Source organism: Crocodylus porosus, unplaced genomic scaffold, assembly GCF_001723895.1.
Source record: "Crocodylus porosus isolate Cpor-Errol unplaced genomic scaffold, CroPor_comp1, whole genome shotgun sequence".
NCBI classification, from domain to species: Eukaryota; Metazoa; Chordata; order Crocodylia; family Crocodylidae; genus Crocodylus; species Crocodylus porosus.
Window position 1 is genome coordinate 477,144 of NW_017728933.1, and position 23,523 is coordinate 500,666.

Genomic DNA, 23,523 nt, shown 5'->3' on the forward strand with positions numbered 1-23,523 from the left:
CCCACCCCAGCTCCCAGTGCTTTAAAAAAAAACCCTACTCACTGGGTGTTGCTGGGCAGAGGGCAATCCCTGCTGCCCCCCCACTGCTCCATGCTGTGTGGGGGGCTGTCATGAGCCCCCCAACCCCTTCTCACTCCCCCAGCTCCCCCAAGGGTGCTCTACCTGCCCCAGCTCTGGCATTTTAAGAAAAAAAAAAAAAGAGAGAGAAAAACCCCAGGACTCATTGCTCCTGCAGTGGCCTCAGGGCTTCGGGGGCTCATCCAGAGCCCCCCACATGGTGCAGGGCAGTGGGGATTTCCCCCCCTGCCCAGCAGGAACAGCGAGCATGGTGGTTTTAGGGGTTTTTTTCCTTAAAGTGCTGGAGCTGGTGCAGACAGGGCAGCCATGGGGGGGGCTGAGGGAGCATGAGAGAGGGGTCAGGGGCAGCCCCCCACACAGCTTGGGGCAGTGGGGATCGCCCCACCACCTGGCGGCACCCCGTGAGTCGGGGCTTTTTTTTTCAAAGTGCCAGGAGCTGGGGCAGGAGGGGGATGGGCCTGGGCGATTCAGCTGAATCTATTCGGGACAGTAATTCGAATCACCGAATCGAACTGCTGTCCCCTGAATCAGCCGAATCCGAAGCGAATACCAGCTGCCTCGCACAGGCCTAGTCTCTAGTTCTTGGCTCACATGAAGCAGTTTGGTTATCTGCAGACCACCATTTCTTACCTTATGAATTTGTCGGCCAGATGTTCCACAAAATAAAAAATCTCATTCCAGTGGTGCAGGACACTTCCTGATCTGGGAAAACAATTATTGCAGGGGATATTAGTTTGATTATACACAGTTATGCTGTTGCTTTAATTTTTTCTTTGCTTAATACGTTGTTATACATCTGTTCAGCCCATCTTTTTAGGTAATCCACCTATAACACTCCTGTTGTGTTTCCTTGAACAGGGAAAAAAATCTCCCCTTGCATTCAGTTTTGAAATACAGGACACTGTAATTTATGCTCCATGCGAATACTCAAGGCTGTAAACAGATATAACATATGATTGTTACATTAGACCCTTAACACAGCACTAAACAAACCAGCATTTGTGCTGATCTGTGTCACTGTGCAGTGTTTTGGGTGGGTTCCATTGGTTTATTCACCAGGTCGTGGTGCAAAGCTTTCAGCTCAAGTACATTTTGAAGGAAGGAAATAGTCTTAAATCTAAACCAGCATTTGCACTGTACCAGTGATAATGAAATGCAAGATATTAAAGGCCTACAATTCAGTGCTTTTGGCTTCCTGTCTGGTAAAGGACCAAACACAAATTAGGCCTTAATTCTGCTATCAGTGAATTCACAGGGAGACTTACCATTGGGTTTAATGGGATTGGGACTGGACCAGAAATTTTCCTCTTTACACTGTGGTAACTAGGAGAAAAGTGAGATTAACCTAGCAAATCAGCAGCACGTGCACCTTTCTATGCATAAAGTGTATGCGTCTTAATACGATCAGTGAGCACCTATGCAAATATTGAATTACGTTGCAATCCAATTGATTATACTTATACGGCCTTTGTACACTCCACAAAATTGGCTTTTAAAGTGGCTTAAATGCCTTTCTGCACCGCTTTAATGGCGTTGCTGTTTGCACATTTGGCAGCGTATTCCACTTTAATGGCATTGCTGTTTGCATGCTCAACGGCATATTCCGTTTGAAATGACTTTGGTATGTAGCAAGATAAAACACCTCTGAGGTGTTTTAGTTTGCTACCTAACAAAGTGCAACAGTGCACAGGGCTCTGGAAGCCAATGTGTTCGGGGTTTGGTGGGACCCTGAGCACCTCAGGGGCCGTGGGACCTGGCAGCAGCCCATGCAGGCAGGCTCCACTAAAGAAAAAAAAAAGTGGCAAGCCTGATCAGAGCCTGCCTTCTTGCCTGAGCTGTGTGGGGGCCTGTTGCTTCCCTCCCCAGGGAGGGGCAGGCGGGCAGTGCTTCCTTCCATGGCTGTCGTACTCCCCAGGACCACCCAGGCTGGGTGCCAGCAGGCGGGTGCCACCTGTGCAGCTCAGGGACCACTCTGCCTGCTGGCAGCTCACTCCCCACCTCTCCCCTACCCCTGCCAAAGAGGTAGGTAAGATTTGGACCCCCACCTTTGTGCACATGCCATGGGGGTTTAGTTCAGTTGAATTCTCCTTAAATTGAAACGGTGTTTTTAAAAACCCACTGTTTCAATTTAGGGTGAATTAAACCCCCGTGGCATGTACAAGAAGCCATAGACAATTACAATGGAAAAGAACATCTCAACCTTGAGTAGTAACACTGTCAAGCACTAGAGGCTTTGTGAGAGAGTCAACAATTTTGTAAGCTTTAAATGCAAATATAGAGAAAGTAAGTAGCATTATTCTTGCACATCTCTTTTCTGGAAAACCCAACTCCAGCCTGGTTGTTAGGGATGTGACATCACTTCCCTGATCAAATGTGATGCAAAGCCAAACCACAACGTATGCTTGACTCATCAACTTAATTTTTCACTTTGTTTTGAGCACTTCAGTAAAAAGCTTGGTATTGCTTCTATTCTTCTTCTTTGACTTTGTCAGAAACCTTGCATAGTGCCGCTAGGCCTACTTGCCAACTCAGTGTCAGACTGCAGGTAAATTATACTAATTCTAGGGCCACCTCTGTTCTTAAAAAAACAAAACCCAACCCCCCAATGGCCATTTTGCCCTTGACTTCCACGAGATCAGAATCTTAATAGGTTAATGTTACAGCTAATCATCAAAATAAAGACTCTAGTGGGGTTCTCATGTTATTTTGTCAACTTGCAGACACTGGGCTAACATAGTTCTCCATAGCAGAGGGAAGAATGGAAGGAGGTAGACTGCACCTTCGGAGGCAGCTCTACACAAAACCCTGACAATGACATGTAGCCAATTACTCTTAAGATTTAACTTGATTAATCTTTGAAAATGCTTCGACAGATAGTTGGTTCACGTAACTGAAGTCATTCACATTTTGTGCTTTTCTAGAATGGGCATTTCAGAAGTACTTTAGCAATTTAAGAAAAGAAGTCCCATCTGTTGTCTTCTGGTTTTCTCTGGGTATGTAACCTTGTGATTATATACCACAGTTGTCCTGGCTGCCTTTTCCTGCACCTTCCATTCTTTTCTAAAGTCCACTTGCTATAGCATGTCTCAGATTAGACTGATCTCTACAAGACAAATTCCTCTTTGCTTTGAGTGAGTATCAGACTGTGCACATACCAAGTTTTAACTCAGTGTCTGCTAAATGACATTGAGGGGGGGAAACTACATTCAACTAATCAACATCCCATGTCTACCTGCCTTCAAACTTTTGAGGAATTCAAATCTGAATTTGGAATTAAACCAGGTTCATTGCCACCCTGTAACACTAACAGGGTTGTAATACATTATAAGTGTAAATAACAGCCAGGACTGAGAACATGTAGGGATTTTACATATTTTTGTTGTCATGGCTCTGTTCCCTGAGATTTTGAAAGCCTTGTCATGCCACATGCTAGGTGTCATACTACACTTAGGATGTAGCTTCTGGAACCAACTCCAAGTTTTTTTTTTCCCAAAGGCTTGCTTGGCAACCTGGTTAACTCTCTCTGAAACAGATACTCAGAACCAAATCTCAATTTTCCTCCGAGTCAAGATTTGGAATGACTGTTCTGGAAATGTTTAAGTGATCTAGGCACTTAAAGCTTATGGGTAAAATTTACCAGAATTCCTGAGTAAAATGCTTTATGGACAAGCTCAGGCTGTGAAGTGTGGTTCCTGCATCTCAGATGAAAAAGAAACACTTTTTTTCTTGAGCAGTGGTCAGCAAGTATAATTTATTCTCTATGAAGACAGCTAAGAGGCACTTGATATTATGGTGACAAACATAGCAGAAGTATTTGTGTATGTAGGCAAACAGGTAAAGGTAAGCTTATTGTTAACCATATAATATGAACTAAGATTACTGCCTGAAGGCCTTTATCATGCTAAGACCACGTGTCAGCCTTTGCCCGAGAAGGTCAGAAAGCTTATTCCAGATTCTTTGTACCCTCCTCCCGAGGCATGATACTGGCAACTAACAGAGACACAAAATATTAGACCAGGTGGGTCATTGGTTCAATCCAGCATGGCTTATCTCATCAAAAAACCTCTGAACAAAAGCTTTATGATGATGATGATTATTATTATTACTACAAAGAAGCAACTGAGAATGAGAAGCAGCCACAAAGCACATAGAGTATGTAGGTCATTATATAAAACTGTGTCATTTTCCATGCTGTGAGGTCATGCATTTTTTTTTAATGCAGCATTAGCCAGAACTAAGCTCTAAATCCAATTGTTTCAGTCATATGACAGCTGCCAACAAACTACATTCGTTTAAATGTTTGATTTTGTGATTGTTGTTCTGTTGGCCTAAGGTTTTAGCTGGTTTTGGCAATTTTTTCAGTTACGCGCTGTTTTTTAATTCCCCACATAAGTACAGTTTCAATTCTCCCCTGCCCCCTTGGAACAAGAATCTAAACATCTAAAATTGCAGTTTTTTCCATGAAGCCTTCCCACACGTACATTCACACACCAGCAAAGAACACCACAAGATGCAATGGCATCAGAAAGTTCACATTTTGTTTCAACACAGCTTCCGGTGATTGAAATAAACCCATTTGTCCCTTGAAATAAAAGGGCCAGATTTTACTCTCAGTTAGACAGACATCAATCCAGAATGAATCTTTGTCTTTAATCAAGCTGTCCCAGATTATGTCACTCAGAGGTCAGAACAGGGTCCCAAAATGAAGTGGCAGGCACATAATTGACCATATACTGTGGCCTGTACTACAGGGGTCCTCAGTTAGGAAAGGGGATCAGCAACAAGCATGACGGGATCTATTTATTGCTACATGGAAGAGGGGTCACTGATTAGATAGTATACCTGCAAATGGCAGGGGATATGTGTTCATACAAGCAAACAGCTAAGAAATACCTACCCTACTTCACAGTAACAACACTTTGTTTTTATTAGTTTGCTGCCAGGTCTACTTTCTAAGTGCTTTACAATTACCAAGCAACTGTAAGAATACACCTGGCATTACAGACACAAATGATTATACCCATTTTGTAGATGCCTGAATTGAGTCAAAATGAGCATAAGTGATTTGAATGGGGGTAGAGTGTACAGGAGTCAATGCTGGGTGGATACCAGTTGCGAGTGGTATCCATTCTTTTTCCTAGACATCTGATAAGTCAAGAAGATGTTCATCTAATGGCCGTTGCAGGTCCTTTACCCTTCCTTTGGGCCTCCCTTATTTTGCAAGAGTTGAGAGGTTACACTATCCTTTCAAAAATCAATTCAAAGATGTGCTATACTAGCCCTGGACTGGAGCACAGTGAAACCAAACTTATGCTAACACCTTGTAGTGTGTTTTAACTATCCTGTATTGAGTTGCTTAGGCGATTAATTAGACCGTGGCTTTTTCAGACCGCCCAGTAGAAAGAACTGTTTGCCACTAAGTTGGAAAGAGCCTTGCAAATTGGCATCACAATTTTGCTGATGCTGTAACAGCAACAGCCTTGGCATTCACAAGGCTTTTACTTCTCCTCCCTATCCATTACTGTAATGTTGAGTGGTTCTCCTTTTTAACCGTGCTTAGAACAAGACAGGCTTTGACAGACTGAGCGATCTAGAGGTAAGTGACTTCCTCAAGGCTTTCATCAAAGCACAGGGCTAAATTTTCAAGGGTTCAGCAAGGTCAAGCTGTCCTGAGACCACAGCTCTAATAAGTCATAGTCTCCCAGGGTGTTCAGAACCCAGCATCTTTCATCATGGCACTAGATGTCAGATTTTCAATGCTTGCCTAATGTGCTGAGGTCGTCTTTTTTTGGTGGGGGGGGGAGGAAGAGAGAGAATCTAGCTACGTTGGTACATAAATAGGATCTGAACTCCTCTAAAAAAATGGCCTTTGACATGTCTGTCCTCCATTCTGTAAAACAGAGACAAGTACAGAGATTTGGCAAAACCTGAGGGATTAAGTCACAAAGTTCGTCACCATTTACAGACCCAAGGCAGTGTGCAAGAGCCATTTTTTGCAGTAACAATAAATCTGCTCCAGCTTTACTAGCCTCTCAGTTATCCAACCACCCGAGCCTTCTGCTCTTCTTCTCAAGCGTCCTTTCTTCCCAACACGAAATCATAACAACTCCAGTCCAAACAGCTGTGTCAGATATAGCTTTATTGTTAGCCATTTACTTGGCACCATACCTCCCTTGCTCTTTATCCTCAAAAAACCCCAAAGCAGCAGCAAAGCGGAGATTTAAAGGGACTTGTTTCAATGCAAGGTCGAGTCCTTCAGTCCTTGTTTGCAGCCTCATCTTGCTGCCATGGGAGTTTTCCCATGGACTCCAGTAAAGGCACAATCAACTCTTTTGAATTCTTCATACAGACACAAAGAGTCTTGCCGGGATTACTGGAAGCCTTGCTTGAGTAATGACTACAAGGCAAGCCTTCCTTTTGCTCCCCCAAAATGTATATGAAGAAAACAGTAACAGGTAAAGCAGAGAGTGTTTTCAGTTCTGTCAAGTCTCACTAGCTGAACTTCAACTTCAACAGGGAAGCCTCAAACCAGGAGCATTTCACAATGCGTGGGTCCCCCAGGCTCTCAGCAGTTCAGATCCCAGGAGGAGCTTTGGATTGACAAACTCAAAACTGGTTGAATTTGGTTCCATGTTTCACTTTAACCAGGGGGCAGTTTTGGTCCATCTGTCATAAATGCAACAACTTAGATATTCAACCATAATACCAAGAAACAAACAAAAACAAAAAAACAACTCTACAGCTTCTACACATGCCTAGCAGTGTTTTTGGGTCACTGCTGCAAAATGCTACAGGAATTTGTAAGAATCAATGAGAGGTATGAATGGGATAAGCTTTTCTAAAGTCTGATGGTAAAGGCAAAAAATTTAGAAGTAATGTTTATCATTGCTTCTCTATCAAGAAAAAACAAAATGAGCAACCAGCCAAAATGATGTAACCTCATGGCTTGTTGTGTGTATGCGCACAGAGCAGCTAAGAAACATCACAGTGAGGGTGCCAAACACTTTTTTTTACTGCAGGAAAGGCTGAAACATGGAATAAAGTTGAACTATTATACCTGAAGAATATAAATGAGTGAACTTTGCTACCAGCTACACTGCCATTTGGGAAATCCAAACTAATCCCAGGGGAAACTTTCACTAGTAGAAATGAAAAGCGGACATAGAAATGACACCCACAGGTTGGTGAAATGATATATGGCTGGGGGGCTACTGTTGCAAACTCAGTCTATACACCCATTTAATCCTTGGTGAGCCAAGCAAAATAACCTGCTCTTTCATAAAAGCCACCAAGCAGTCATGAGATGCCAAGAACTTTTGGTCTTTCTAGAATTAGGATGGATTTGATCCTGATTACTCAGAGGCAAAATACTGAGCATCCCACTAAATATGTATTTCTGGTGAACAGAACAACAGAAATATTACTTAGCTTGACGAGGGTCTGTGATTAGTGTCGTTACAACTTTTGTCCCTCCCATGGGAATACCACAGGAAGTGGTTTGCGAAAGTCAGTCTCATTGCCTTGCAATGCAAAATGTTTTTTATTTTTTGTCTGTTTCCCCCTTCCTGCTGAGAGGCATATTCTCCCTCTTATTTATACTGGAAATCAGGAGTTAAATCTACTTGGAGTCAATGGAGTAACACCAAGTAAAAGTAGCATAAAGAGGAGAAACATGAGGCAATGTATTTCTTAAATGGGCTTCTAATAGTGGGAGTTTTATTTCAATGCATATTGTTAAAAAGTATATATGCTTGGTTGATAGATAATGACCGGATTAGAAGAAATAGCTTGGATTACTTACCTTTCTTCACCAACATGTTTTTAGAGCCAGATTTATGACTGGCCCATGCAAGTGTCTAAGAGTGCTCACCTGCCCAAATGCAAGCACAAAAACAGTTTCATGCACCATCAGTGTAAATGCCTTCTATTTTTAGGTGCATCTGGGATGCCTTTTAGAAATGTGGCCCTTAATCTTCGACTAATATTGAAAATATTGCTGGAAGAATTTATTCTTCACACCTTCCTAAAAGCAAATCAATTGTTTCTTGAGCCTCCTCTGAAAAGTGTTCAGTTAATTTGTACTGAGCAGCTATAGGGACAGAAATCTTGTAAGTGGGATGGCTGCATCCAAATATACATTAATCAACTGTGTCTCATTAATCAGTCAGGGTCAAACAACAGTGTACAAATAATCCATTACAAATAACAAATGAAAATAAAGTCTGTGGCACTGATCATCATGTACTCCATTGGTTTCTTCTGCTCCCTGGTCTGCCTGTCTCTACCTGGTTTTTTGTATTTTACATTTGCATTACAAATGAGTGGGCAGGGACCAGCTGGGCACTTTATTCATGTACAGCTTCCAGCACAATGTGGCCCTGGCTCAACTAGAGCCAGGGCCACATTGGCAATAGGCAATAGGTAATATATTGCCGATATATAGGCAATAGGTATTATTGCAACAGAAATGATTTAAGTTATAATAAAAAGTGTGGTGCTACTTAGTATACAGCTCTCTCAATAACTATTTTGCACAAGCAGCCTTTACCGCATCCCGCTTCTCTATACCACATAATATTCTAGTCTAATGGACAGAGATACCAGGAGACTTCTATTTAGGAATTCTGCTGTAGCACAGTCTTAATCAAAAGTAACTACAGTATAAAACAAAAAACACACTGTTAAGGAACACTTGGTCCTTCTGACTGTAACAGCAACTCAGTTTATGCTATATGATAAAAAATATTTGCCTCAGGGTACAGCCTTGCCAGTAACCCTCAAAACCAGGGATGAAAAGGCATTCATTCCTGTTACTTGCATACATCTGTGGAAAACATTCTGCAGTTAGAGAAAATTTTATTGGTTCAGCCTGTTGCTAAACAGTAAACCAACCAGTCCAGAAATGACACATTTTCCTATCCAAGTAGTTGTTCTCACTTATGGAACCTGTCAGACTGGGCACTGCATGCAATACAGTCCTAGCATGTGCAAGAAGGGCTGGGATACCTCCATTTTTCTTGCCTAGAAAAATTGTCTATACAAGCAAACCAAGAGAACAGGGATAGATGGAGAATTTCAGAACAGCTGATGCAATTTAGACCTAGAACTTTTATTTAATCTAGTGGAAGTTCCAAGATCCCAATTTCTATTGTTGGTCTTTTGTCACTGCCCAAATACAAATACTGGGATCAAACCAAACCACTGAGGGAAGTTATCCCTCTCTTTCACTGGTGCAAGATCTGAGCTTCTTTTGTCATATTCATTGGGTCCTTACTCAAGCAATAATCCAAGCAGATTAAACCAATGACTATCATTAGGAGCTGGTACATTGAGATCACTGGGAGATTTGTCTAAATGAAAGAAAATTAGGGCCCGACTGCTGAAACCTCTCATCTTGGCCTCCTCTCATCTCTTACATTGACAATAGTAACCTTCCATCTCTGTTGGATCTGCCATCATATTGCACCCCTTGGATCTGTGCAACATCTCAGCTAACTACTTCTTCCTCTCATGTCATTCTGACCCCCTCTCGAAAGACTTATTTAAAGACCCCTGAATTCCCAGGGCAGGTTTTCATTCCCTTCAATAGGCTCTGAAGCCTGTCATTGGCCCCCTCTATGTCAACCCAAAGCCAAACCTGGGCTTGCTATTCATTTTAAGCTTTGATCCACCTTCAAATTCTTTCAGAATTCAGCCTCCTGACTTCTCATCTCCCAGCACACCCTCCCCTCCAGCAGCAGGGCTACATTTATCTGCTGGATGGTTGATTTACCACACAAAACAATCTCTGAATCTCTTTCTGTGTCACCTCCTACTCATAAAACACACTCCCTTATTGTTTCTCTAAAACCACAATCCTTTTCTCCATCAGTTCTCTTCTTGAGACCCATCTCTGTTGGATGCCTTCAAGAAAATTAAGCTCTCTTAACAGAAGCTGGTACTTTACTTTGACTTGGCTTCTGGAGATAGATGAATATGACAGAACCTCAGCTTTCACTGGAGTGTGTGCGTGCGCGCTTGTGAGCACATGAAACTGAGGAACAAAAAAAAACCAAGGAGGGGACTATGCAATTTTATAAACACAAGTATTCTGAGGTTCTCCAATTCACAACAATAAAAATTTTGGAATGGATATTAAACCACACACTCTAGATCTTAAACCAACTCCTACTAGACCAACCTGAAACCTAACTGTAGGGGCACATTTTCCCTACAACTGCTACTGCATGGCTCTTAATTCTCAGCTGGTACTAATTACTGACAGAGAAAGGAGCATGGTCTTGATACATCTCGGGTTTTATTCAGATGGGCAATTCCTACATGTTCAGCTCTTCAAGGCAGGCAGCCTGGGTTACACAAAGACAACTGAATCTTGACAGGGGTGTCTAACTGCATCCAGATACAAATAAGAAAGGATACCAGAGTTTCTCTCATTGCTTCCCTTTGGAAGAGCCTTAAAAACAGTATCTAAAGTCTCCGTGAAAAAGAAAGCAGAAACAGAGAGCATTTTTATTCTGACACTTGGGATGCTAATGTGGTCATGGAAGAGGTCTATTAAAATATTAAGCAACCTACTTTCAAGGATCAAAGAAATAATAGTGCAAAAATAAACACTGTCCTGGAAACCATCAGTGCTGGAGCCTTTGCTGACTCCCCTGTCTCTGCCTCGTTAGACTTAGTATCAGTTTGAGTCCATGTACTGCCTTTTAACTAGGATTTTCCCACAGTGTTGCGTGCCTGTTGCTGATCCTATATGCACAACCTTGCAGCAAAACTCCAACTCTTAAGACTTTTCCTTTGTTTACAGTAAAAAGGACATTTCCATTGAATATGTAACCCAGCACTGAAGAAAAGAATAGTGAAGATGATAGTCATGTGCTGCAAACTATATTGTCTCTGGTCTCTGCTGTATCACAGTAAGATCCCTGCTCCACTTAATATACTCCCGAACAGAAACAAGGTTCTCCCCTAGTCATTGTACATGCCGTAGACTTAGAGGCGTCTTAGTTGCAGACAGAGCGCTCGGAGACCTTGCATACAAGTCTGCCATTTCATATGGTGAGCAGAGAAGAGAAGAAAAAGCAGGCATTCAGACATCAAAAAACAATGCCATTACTTCCCTTTTATGCCCCAGAAGCATGAAAAGAGAGTAACAATTTCATTAAAAATCTAAGACATGTCAGACACTCCTGCTAAAATTACACTAGCATCCCAAACCCCCTTGGCATGCTGGCTGTTACTCCCCCTTTGTTATAGAGTAGGCAAGCGTTCAGTTTATTTATGATTTTGGCAGTGGAAGATACCTAGTGAACATTAATTTATTGGAGAACTCCTTTTGGACCACATACATTTAGGTTTGTCCTGAAGCTGGATGAATACTCAGAAAACAGTGTTCTATTGGTACGCAGGTATGATCCAAGCGAAAGGAAAAGCCTGTATATCATTGTGAGAGCAATGTGTCAGCTGACAAACAGATTGAGACTCACTGGATATCATTTGGATTGCTCTCTACCCACATAACCATCTGCACAGCTAACCTGATTGGACAAAGCCAGACAACATTTACATATGTAAACCCAGAGCCAAATCCAGGCCCATATAAAAGCCTGACAGCACCTCCCTTGAAGTCAAAGAGACGCAACTATTAATACCAGGGACGGATTAGGATCTGATAACCTATTTCCCAGACATTTCTGATGAAAGAGACTCTGAAAAATAAACCTATAAAAGAACATTCAAAATACAGTTGTGCACATGGTAGTCTTTGCTGTTAAAAACATCTGCATGTCTCTCTCTGCAGTGCTAAGCACCCCTTTCCAAGAGCTGAGAATCCTCACTCCTCAAGAGACCCTCAGCATCTTGTGCAATAGAGTTCACAGCCCTCATCCAAATTAGTAAGTTTTTCCATTAATTTCAATGGGGTTTGGATCAGGTGTCATCCACAACCCTCTCCTCATTAAGGACATTTTCAACCTCAAATATAGAGATGCTACATCAATGTCAAGTAGGAGCACGGTTGGATCCAGTAATACACATGCACTGGTGCAACAGTGTCTCTATGAAGGGTCTGTATGGTCTGCAGAAGAATAGGAGCGCTACAACAATGGTTAGGAGAATTCAGAGTTCTGACAGAGCACATCCATACGGGGGAGGGTGGGGAAAAACAACTCTACTTGGACTTCGGAGAAAACTTAGCATACTGAAGCAATCTACAGTAGAAGTCATGTTCAACATCTTTGTTTTGTTTTTGTTTGTTTTTTTACCATCATTGGTATGAAACCTGTGGATAAAAGCAAATATTCCAAGAAACAACAGACTAGCCATTCCAACAACAAGCTATGCAAACAAATCTTTTTTTATTGAACCAAGAAAAATGGAAAACCAAATGATTTTTCCCTTGAGGATTTAGCATTCTCTTTCCCTGACTATCCAATGTAATCTTGTTTTGTACCCAGTATCTTGCTGTTTAATGATATGTAATCAAAACCATCTTTTGTATTAATTGACTTCAGGAACTAATGTAAAGTACACACAGGGACCACTTAGAAAGTTTCTTTTGCATGCTTCTCTGGCATCTCCAAAATACACTCCCATCGCCGAAGTTTATGGCCAAATAATCTCAATATCATGATTCTGGAATGTATCTTTTCCAATATTTCCTAATTAATGCTTTTCTTAAAATACCCAGTTTTAAATAACTTCTGAATATTAAAGACTGTTAGTATTGATGATGCTTTTTGGCATCTTCAACTTAGGTTTTTTGTTTTGTTTTGGGTTTTTGCGGGAGGGGGGTTGCACCTATCCTGGGGCTTTATGTTGTTCTAGTTCTAAAGAGCTTTGTATCTTCCCACATTTGTTTATAATGCAATTTGACAGCATTTACCATTATGCAGAAGCCTGCCGCTGCAAAGACAATGACCTTGTAGCATAAGACTGCTAAATAACAGGAGTGTGTGTCTGTCTGTACTGTATACCACTAGTTAAGCTTTAGAAATATGCCTGTGATTAACAGGAAACAAAGAAAATGTGACTCAGAGCTGAGAAAAAAAACTCGCTTAAAACAAAACAAAACAAAACACCTTAAGGAAGCCACGTTATTTTCCATCACAATGACCCAAAATCAGAGTCTTCAAACAGAGCATCCAGCCCTTAATGAGTTGTTTTTATCAGCCAGTCTTCTACCCTGGAACATTTGGATCTAACAGGGAAATGGTACAGAAGAAATCCTCCAGGCAGATTAGCTTTTTAGCTGAATGCTTTCAGAGGAAAATTAATGCCTGTGATAAAATTCTCCAGCCATCTCCTTTTAAAATGTGCTTCACACTGCTTAAGATCAAAGAAAAATCAGAAATAACCAGTTTTCTCCCTTCTTCCCTTTAGTTTTTGGATAATTGATTCCTATGCATCCTATTAAGGGTCTATGATAGTTACAAGGAGAATATCAATAATAATAATAATAATAATACAACAAAGAAACTTCAATTCACAGCACATCTTTAGTAGACCTAAATGTGTGTATGACATACTGTAGCTGCTGCAGAAGTTACCAAACAAAAATAAAATCATAGGAGTAGGAACTTTTGCAGGTCCCTAGGGGACATGATGACTTCTACCAGCCCAAAATCTGAAGAGAGCTTCTTTCAAGTGTCTATTTCTGTCATTCCCATGCCTTGGGAAAGGTTTCTTTTGAAAGAACAAAATAAAGGCAAACTTACTTGTCTAAAATGAAGTACAAATCAAATCCTCCATAACATGCAGGGCCACCATTCTCTCTATTTCCACCTTGTCCATCACAGGCTAACATAAAGGTTGCAAAGAAGAAACATTTGAAGCCAAATCTCCAGGCTTTTTGCTTTGCAATAGCCATTATATCCAGAAAAGGGGAGAAGAAAAAAGTTGTCTTCTTCCAAAACTCCCTTATTTCACAGCTTTCTCCAAAAGAGCCATTCAATGACTTTCGAAGATATAAATAGATTTCACTCCTCAAAACTCCACTTGCTGCAGTTGTCCTCAGAATTTGCAAGACTTTTTCCCCCTTGTATTCCCTGCACTTCAGTTTCTTGGTTTCAGGTTTCAAGATGCACAATACCGTATTTCGCCTTTTTTTTTTTTTAAAGGGACTTTTCACTCACCCTCACATGGAGTTCTCTGAAAGCAACATCATTGTTTTGCAACAAGATAAACTGCTTCCTGACCATTCCCCCTTTGTCCCAGCCTCAGGGAAAATTGGGGAAGGGCTTGAGTGTCCTTCCCCCCCTTTCTAAATTATTATTGTTGTTATTATGGGTAGTGGGTTTTGTGTTTTTCTGGAAAAGAGAGTTCAGAGAATGCCATCTTGTGGTGAAGGCCTGCTGAAGCAGACTGGAAGCTCTGGGATACTGGTTTTCAGAGGAGTTCTACAAAGAGCTCTAAAGCTTGACTGGGGTGCCTAAATGTACTTGGATGCAAATAAGAAGGAATACCAGAATTTCTCACTGCTTAACTCTGGAAGAGCCTTAACTGACACTCCCAGCTCACACAACAGAGCCTGAAAGTCAGTCTTCGGTGGTGTGCATGCAACTGAGAGCCTTGTTATGCACAAATACTCATTGGCAGAGCCACTCTCAAGAAGGTTTTACCTTCCCTGCCAGTAAGCATTTCAAGTCTGTTGTCCAACACATCTCTGCAGACTACTATTACACAATTTCTCCACATTTCAGCAGTGGCAAGATAATTTCCATTACGCGCAAAGCTGTTATTTACTCTATGCTGATTTCTGAACAAGCCAGCCAAGCTCCTTGCTAGATTTAGGCTCCCTTCACATACCTGAAGTTACATCCTCTGCTCCACTCAGGCAAGAAGGCTAAACCCCAACCCTACTGCCCATTCTTTGATTAAACAGCCTTTGAGAAAGCAGAGGGAAAGATTAACCAGGTGAATCCTTGCAAAGCAAAAACAGCTTGGGTACAAAGAAGAGCACTTGATACCAGGCAATCTGAACTCAAACTTCTGTCCTAAGCTGCATCTTATTGGGGGCTCATCAGCATCAGCTGGGCTGGGCAGCGCCTGGGCTGGTACCTGACACTTAATATCTGCAAGGGAGCATCACAGAAGCTCAACGGCTGGGAAATGGGATGGTGTATAGGAGCAAAGGAGAGTTTAGGGAGTTATTAACCTTGAGGGATTTGGATATGTGGTTAGTTTTGTTACAGAGCAAAATAGTGGCACATCCAATTAGCAGCACTGCCAATGGCACACCTTCAAAATATGTGTTTAACTGCAGAGCTCTCCCTTTTTGCTTCACTGTCCGCTCTTTCATTTAATGTGTTTCTCTGTATTGTCATATACTGTGTTCTCGTTTCATTTGAGGTAAACTGACAGAATGGATAATCTTTACAGTATGTTTGTAGCAAAATGATAAATTATAAATCATATACATGTTACAAGTGTGCTACATATAATTGCTATTGGTTGTTTTACTGTAACCATTTAGAAAAAGGTGTAAGTAAACTGCTACTATCAATTCATGGGGGAGGAGGGGTTGTTTTGATTTTTTTGTCTTTGCTTTTTGTTCTTAAAAACAAAACCCATTTTGTGTATGAGATGTGCTTTTTTTGACTCCTGGCTTCTGAACTTTTCGGAACAAGTTGTGTTTTCAAGCTTTAAAGCCAACAGAGTTAGAGCCCTGAGTGTTTTGAATGAAAACTGAAATTCTCATGCAGTTTCATGACTGAACTGGGACTTAAGGACAAATAACAAACATCAGGAGCCAGAATGAACATGCGAGAGTTGGCGAAGTTTGGATTAAAAATGGGCAACAGTCATCTCTTGGCATCTGAGGATTCTAATGCAAAGAAGTAAAACATAGTTGAAGGGCGCTGAAGTAAAACATACTAGCTTGAGAGCTTTGGACATCTACTCGCAGCAAATTATAGGATTCATATCCATATACTCGAACCTTAAAAGCCTTACCTCTGAGAGTCCTTGGTTGCTTGGGAGCAAAATAAAACATACTCTGTTGCCCCATAATCCAGGAGAAATGCCCAGAGACCCTCCTAGAACTTGCCACTGGGAAGACAGGCAAGCCTTATGTCTCATCTTCTGCTTCTGCAGCCACTGACCAGAAACTAGGATGCTTTGGATGGCACTAGGTTATAGAAAAATAAGGCTGAAAGGGACCACAGAAGGTCACCCCCTCCAGCCCCTCTTTTGCAAGCAGAGATAGTATTTTGCATTGCTCTATGGCTAGATCTACAAAACAGGATTTACATTTAAGATGCAGATCTTCAAATACCTCACTCTGCTCTCAGCTCACCTTGGACATGACTAGAGTCTGAAGGCAGCTAACCATGCTGTTATAATGTCCCAGGCACCTAAAGGTCTTCTGGGCAGATTTAGAAAAAACTCAGTCGTGATGGTGATGAGTACCTTGGTAATACACTCGCACCTAATTTCTGTGAGATCCCACAGCCTAAGCATTCTTCTGCTTATCTAATTGGTATTCCTAGAGGGAGAGGGTTCTGCACCAAATGAAGTAGCAGACCCCATTTTCTTTCAAATTGCATCTGGAAGCAATGCTACTACCCTAATGTTCTGTGTTTATTGCTGGCACCCTAAGTATGGCTCAGCTTGCTTCCTCTACTTGCAGGAATTCAAACTCAGCCACCAGCCTGTTTCATGGGACAGTCTCAATCCCTCCCCTTGAAATTGTTCCATTTTGAACTTACTGGCAAGATGTACAATTTTATGGGGCCTTATGGAAGGAGGGGCAAACCTGCCACATGAAGTGGAATCCTAGTGCCATCAGTGGCTCTAGATGAGCCAAAGGAAGGTTGTTTGCTGGGTTTATTTTCCCCCACTCCCCACATTGCACACTGTTCAGCAGACTGGAAGGAATATGTCTTGGGACAACAGGAAAAGGATACAGAGAAGCTTTTCCACACACACAGTCTTTAAGGGCACATCTACACATACATAAAGGTGCTTGTTAATGTGCATTAAATCTAGTACCTCCATTGTGAGACACTAGGAAAATGTGCATCAGCCTGCCTTAATGAGCATTAACTGAAGAGCACTTTTTTTAGTGACACTTTAATGTGCATTAAAATAGGCTAATACACATTAAAGTGCATGTGTACATGCGCCCTAAGATGTTCAAGCTGCCTTGAGATTCTGCAGCTGGAATACCACTGAGAACAGTAGTACATGGCTGGGGTTCAGTGCATGTATGTGCTGAGCTGAAAGTAGAGTGAATTTTAAAGTCTCATCTTGGAGACGTTGAATGTCAGCTACTGACTGCAACTATCAGGCCAACGTTGAAAATGCCCAGCACTCTGTGTAGAAGGCATACAGGTTTGGGCAGAGCATTGTCTTCAGAAAGAGATCTGGACTGATGCATGCTCTTGTACATTTAATGAAGAAAGCAATCTGAATACAGGAAGTAGAAATTGTTTTATGTTGGAAGTGTGGGGAAAAATCCACACCTCTCTAGAGATTGGCATGCTGTGCTGGATAAACCATGGAAGAGCACTCAGGGCCAAAATATGATTTGAGTTACACCCTGGTAACCACACTTGCAGTCAGAAGAACAGACTTAGATTTTCAGCAACAGAACTGAGCTCAGAATTTGAGTAGTGACCTGTGTCTGCTCAGAACTGAATACTGATTTTTTAAAAATGTGTTTCTGATTGGCCTTGAGATGAACAAAGACAGAATTCAGAAGTCCTAAAAGAGTTAGTGGGGAGAAAGGGACCTCTGATCAGAAGGCAGCAAAAGAAAAGCAGGGATGGGGAAAGACATCTTACTCCCTATAGGTAGCTGTGGATTTATGCTGACAGAAAAGCCCAATAAAGCTTGGGAAAGGGCTAGTGAATAAAGGATATGAAAGAGCTTGAAGCCGTGATTGAGACAGAGAGAGCAGATGACAATGTGAAAGGCAGTTGCTCTGTGTATTGCCTTTGATTTTTAATTCCTTTCAGATAATTCCTCTTCTATTTGTCTCTCTCCAAAACCCTGCTTCTCTTTCTTTTTTCCTTTCTGGTCTAGCAACTGTGGCAAGATGAATGCGCCTTCAAAGAGAAGCTTCAGCTCTTTCATAGATTCTGGCAACCCCTGTGAAAGGCAGGACGGGATACAAAATTTTTCTTTCTCTCTCTGTATCTCATCTGCTAAAGTGCTAGAAACACCAAACATCATAGAAAGGCACAGTACTGCTTGTGTGAAAGGCCAGGCAATTTTTGGAGGTGGATGCTTTTGGAAGGTAAGAAAGAAGGAAGGAAACCAGGCATGTTAACCATTGAATCTGTGTGTGTATTTATGCCCCAGCTGGTGTTCCTGCCTCTGAAGAAAATTTGTGTGTGTAAATGATGGGGGAAACACTAAACGCTACTTATCTGCCCTTCTTCTCTCCTTAGAGCCCTGAAGAAATTGGGGCTTCCCATCTCTAATCATGAAGGTTTTGCTTTACGAAATGAGGAAAGGTGGTACCAAGATATTATGGTACCATAGTTATGAGGGTTCACCTATGAACTCACACGCAACATTGTGGGATGCTTGGCAGTTCTAATTCTTCCCAAACTTTTTCATGGGTTTCAGTTCACTTGGATTCACAAACCTGGAAAACAGGTTCAACAAAACCTCAAAAACTGAAAGCCATAATCAAGTCAACAGCCTTATCAACTGTTTTTACATCACATTGGAAGGCTACAATAGGTTTGCATGAGCTTTCCATTAATCAGAGAAGAATAAATTGCCCAAGTGGACTACTGATATTTTTAGTAATAGGGACATACTTATCTATAGAGCTACATCAGTTCTTGCAAACTAAGGCTCTGGACCATTATATTCATATTAAGTGGGATCTGCTGTTTCATTTTAAAATATTCAAATAAAATATGGTTCAAGGCTGACATCCAGTGGCCAAGGACATGATTTCATTCTAAGTTATGCCATTTTTCCAAAGAGAGTTACATGATTTCCATTTCATAGAGTTACCTGATGCTTCCCTACTGTCTCTGCAAAATTTGGCCTCTCTTGCAACATCCAGGCAGGATGTCTCTATTGGTGAGACTGCTACTTTAGGTCAAGTACTAGTATGAGTACATATGTTCCAAGTGTCTTCCTGACAGTGAGATGCGTTAGGCAGTGGACAAGACAGCCAAGGAAAATGATGGAAATTATCTTTTCTTTTTTAAAAACATTTAAAATCCACTCTGACAAGATACTAGAAAATGTGCCAGGGGGAATCTACAATCCTGCCATGGACAGGAAATGAACTAAGTGGTCTCGTATGCCTTTTCTGTCTCTAACATCTAAATTTCATTGGTTTTATATCCTTTTGCCAACGTTAATACATTCCCACAACCCTCCTGTGGGCAATGTTTATACCCATCTTATAACTGCAAAGGCGAAGTTTAAGGCCTGTATTTTTAAAAGTAGCATCTATCATTTGGGGCAGGGGAGCATGTACTTGCTTTTGCATGACAGAGACAGCCAGTGCTGCTGAGCTTCCTTTGTTCCAGCTGACTGGGAACATTCACTTTTTTCACTTCTGAAAATCCAGCATCTACAGCTGGTCTGAGTCCCTGCGGGGACCACTCTTAAAAACGCAGGCATCTGTTATCTGCTCAGTGTCACTGAGCCAAGATCAGCTCATGTGTTTCTTAAACCTTTTTCCCTGCTATCTCTCATTAGAACACACTACCTGCTGCAGGGTTAGCAGCTCTATTTATTAGTCAGAAGCATGCAATTCATTGTTTAATGGGGGCTTGGAGCTCCTCTGTTTGCCACATAGAGGAATTATTAACAGAGCGTGAACCCTGTAACACTGCAGTCTAAATAAGGCCCTAGCATTTATCTGGGAATTTGTGTCTAATTTTAGTTGAATGCATAAATATGCAAATAGCACTGATAAAGCACTGCTTGTTTGAATGAGCATTAGATCCTTTGACTGCTTATGAAGCTTGATGTTCTAGTGGATTTAAGGCACAAGGGTAATCACACATGCCCAGCAGAGTGAGCAAAGGCTGCATATAATAAAAGATGCAGATTTACTGTCTGCATTTTACATAATCCCAAAGGGATTTAAAAATAAATCTGATCGCATCGGAGGATTTGCAGTATCTGAGTCATACTTTCCAAACTGCATGCTAAACAAACTCTGAGAGTACCTGACTGATGTACGTCACACACATTAGCTCAGTGCTACCCTGTAAAGTCTTTGGGGCAGGAGCCGCAATATCAGTATGAAGTGAAGAAGGAGCCTGGGTAGGAGGCGGGAGATTTGTGTTTCATTATTCACCGTCTCCAACAACACATTGATCCTCTGATCCTATGCAACCCACTGATCCTGGATGTTTAAGACAATGATCCTTATCACAGAATGGTCCTGCATTGCCTATTTTCTTCTTTCTTTAACACAGTGGGAGATGTTTTTCATCTCCTACTCCATCTCAGGTGGAACAAAACTAAATCTGTTTATATTAACACAACACTACTGGAACTGAATGGTTAAGAGAAAAATGGCTCTAGATCTCAACTGTTCCTGGGTTTTGATTATGTTCTGTAAAGCCTAAATGTAAATGTGACCTCTCATCCCCTTTATAACCAAAATCCAGACTGTGAAGTCACATTTTTGTGTACCTATCTTTGTGGCTGAGGAGCATGTTCTTATTTCTTTAATGTTGTTGCAATTGAAAACCATGAGAGCAAATAATGATCAAATATGTAATCTCAATTTTCAGTGAACTCTTTGGGTACTGATGTGGAAACACATTATTTTGAAGCAGTTCCCCTGTAAATGTGTTTCCATGGTACCAGACTTGATGACACAAAGAAGGCAGTGAAGGCCCAGCAGCATTTAGGGAGGAATGGAAAAAATAGCTTTATTTTCATAATGCAGGACATCCAAGTCAGCATTCTTTGCTTGGGCAAAACTGCTGGTGATTTCAGTGTAATGGAAGTCAAACTTCAAGGGAGAGTTTCGACTAATAACAACTGAGTAAAGAGCTTAGGTACTATGCTGCTGAATGCTGTTGTTAGTACCTGGATAAATGGATCGATAGTGTTATACTGGCTGGTTGACTGAATGATTAGGCCAAAAGAACCCATACTGCAAACTACTGTATTAATTGACCGTGGAATTACTTGCCAGATCCTTCCCTGTCTTTTACACAGACCTCGTAATGAAACACAAATAAACCTACACACACACACTATTTCAACTAGCATGCACCCTAAAACATTCAGACAGAGGAGTTTGGTTCAGTTCATTAAAAGGTGGATCTGTATATCTTCACTAGCTGTCATGCAGAGTCAGAGAACTCTTTGTACCCATGATGGAAATATGCAAGAAGCCAGTGGAGTTCTTTGGTGATATCTTTTACTGGACTAACTATAGTTGAAAGACATGTTAGACAATCTTTCAGGGAGGGCACTTTGTGCCTAAAAGCTAGTCTGACATTACTCCCAAATATAACGTTGGTCCAAAAAAAGGTATCACCATAATAAAAACCTTTCCTTTTCACTAGCTAAGAACATTCGCACAGTGTTGTTGATTCCATTTTTTGTTCAACTCTTTAAGCCATCAGGAATATAATGGCTGTGGTCCATATATATTTTTTCCAACCATAGTTTTACCTATCTTCCCAATCACAATTGAAAGTTTGCTGTAGATGTCTGTCAGCAGTTGCCCTGCAAACAATTTTTAGAGATCAGCTATTAGCAGGAGTGAATGAGAGTGATATGAGGTGTGAAATACAGTACTGGAGCTGAAGTTTTAAACCCTTCTGTTACCTCTTTTGCTTAGATGAGGGAAATGCCTTCACATAGGTTCACATCCCGGATGACCAGTCTAACTCTGGCACAGCCAGCCCCTCTCACAAATCTTTGTGGTCCTATATTAAAAAAGGAAGCAGTAGTCAGGCAAGAGGGGGAAAAAATGAAAAACAACCCTTAACCTTCAGAAAAATAACTGAAGTCCAGCATCTGAGTTAATGAAGTTCATGTATTGCCCAATAAGGTATCTTTGAAAAATCAGTCTCCAATCCCAAGTCAACTTCCTTTGCCTCTGATCTTGTGAAAAAAACAGATTTCAGAAGTGGCAAAAGCATGGTTCCACTCAGAGTTGCAGCTGCAGCTGTGTAATTTTGTGTCCCTGAACTCTTAATGAATCTTTGATTAATTAAGTCACTGAATTTGCATTGTATAGGGACTCTAGGACATATAGTAAATGATGCAGAACTGACTTGCTGGCTAAGAAGACTACCTCAAAATACCAAAATATGTTCAATTAGTCCCTTTTTCCCCCCCAGTTACTATAGTAATCACCATCATTTTAAGAGATTCAAGCCGGACTCACTCTTAGTAGCCTAACAGGTGGCAAGTCTGCCATTTATTGCCTGTGTAGGTGCCACAAATACAGCATTTTCTGATGTTGTGGGATATCCCACCTCTTCTGTGGCTGGAATCCAGGTCCTGATTCCATCCTGTTGAGACAGCAGAGAAGAAAAAAAGAATGGAAAAGTATCTACTGGCTTTAGCCAAATCCCTGAACTAGGCTTGACATTCATCTGGCTTCTGAACCAATCCTGTACTGATGATAAGGCATTCCTATACCATAAATTATCCCAAAGGGCTCTCTCTCAAGCTCTTTGCAAACTATCATCAGGTTGATGATAATGCACAGATCTCCCTGAAGTCAATGGCAGTTGTGCACATTCACTTCTGGGCATGCTGGAATCCTACAGGCCTGATCCTTGTTTCATTTACAGCAGTGACCCCTTGAATTCAGAGACATTACGCTGGTAAAACCCCCAGTATAAGAGAAGGCAGAATTAGATCCTATAAGCCTTTTGTCCAGAGAATCCCTTCACCAGGCACAAAAATGTGGCCACCTCTGTCTGGGAATGTGACATACGTTTGTCATATGGTGTATATCAGGAACAGGAAGTAGAGAGCATCATATCCAGCTGGAAATGCAACAGGGAGTTCAGGTAAGCTGGCCCTTGGCTAGGACACCATGATTAATATCCCTGCTTGCATGAAGAGTGCCACAGGATTTTTCATGACCTAAATTTTCAAAAACATTTGACTGTATAAGGCAGATCCATAAGCCAGAAATCCTGTATGTGTTACTGTGAAGAAAATATGCATAAGTATAATATGAAAATAAAACATATTAATCAAAAGTATAAAATAATGAAAAATACAGTAATACTCACATGCAAATATCTCAGGGTCAAACTTAATTCCTGTTGAAACCCCCATGGCTTTCCCACATACTACAGAGAGTCCAGGATTTAGCACAGAGTGATATGAAAGTTCATACCGCATCTAACTCATGCTTGTATTAATTACCTTTCACTTACACACCATGTTGTCAAGCTAGGCTAAAGTTGGGACCGTTGCTGTGTTCATTCTGGAAAAACACAAGTCCTCCTGTAGGGCATATGGTAACAATTATCCTCT

The 23,523-nt window shown here is 41.3% G+C and overlaps 1 protein-coding gene across 1 annotated transcript in view; it reads right to left on the reverse strand.

Moving 5' to 3' along the window:
- ANTXR1 (anthrax toxin receptor 1) overlaps window positions 1-14,270 on the reverse strand; it is a 118,992-nt gene extending 104,722 nt beyond the window's left edge. The window contains exons 1-2 of the mRNA XM_019545887.1: window positions 13,794-14,270; window positions 709-780 (exon numbers count right to left, since the gene is read on the reverse strand). Of these exons, the coding sequence (XP_019401432.1) occupies window positions 709-780; window positions 13,794-13,945 (224 nt within the window). The 5' untranslated portion in view covers window positions 13,946-14,270. The remainder of the gene's footprint in view (window positions 1-708; window positions 781-13,793) is intronic.
- Between the last annotated feature and the right edge of the window lie 9,253 nt (window positions 14,271-23,523).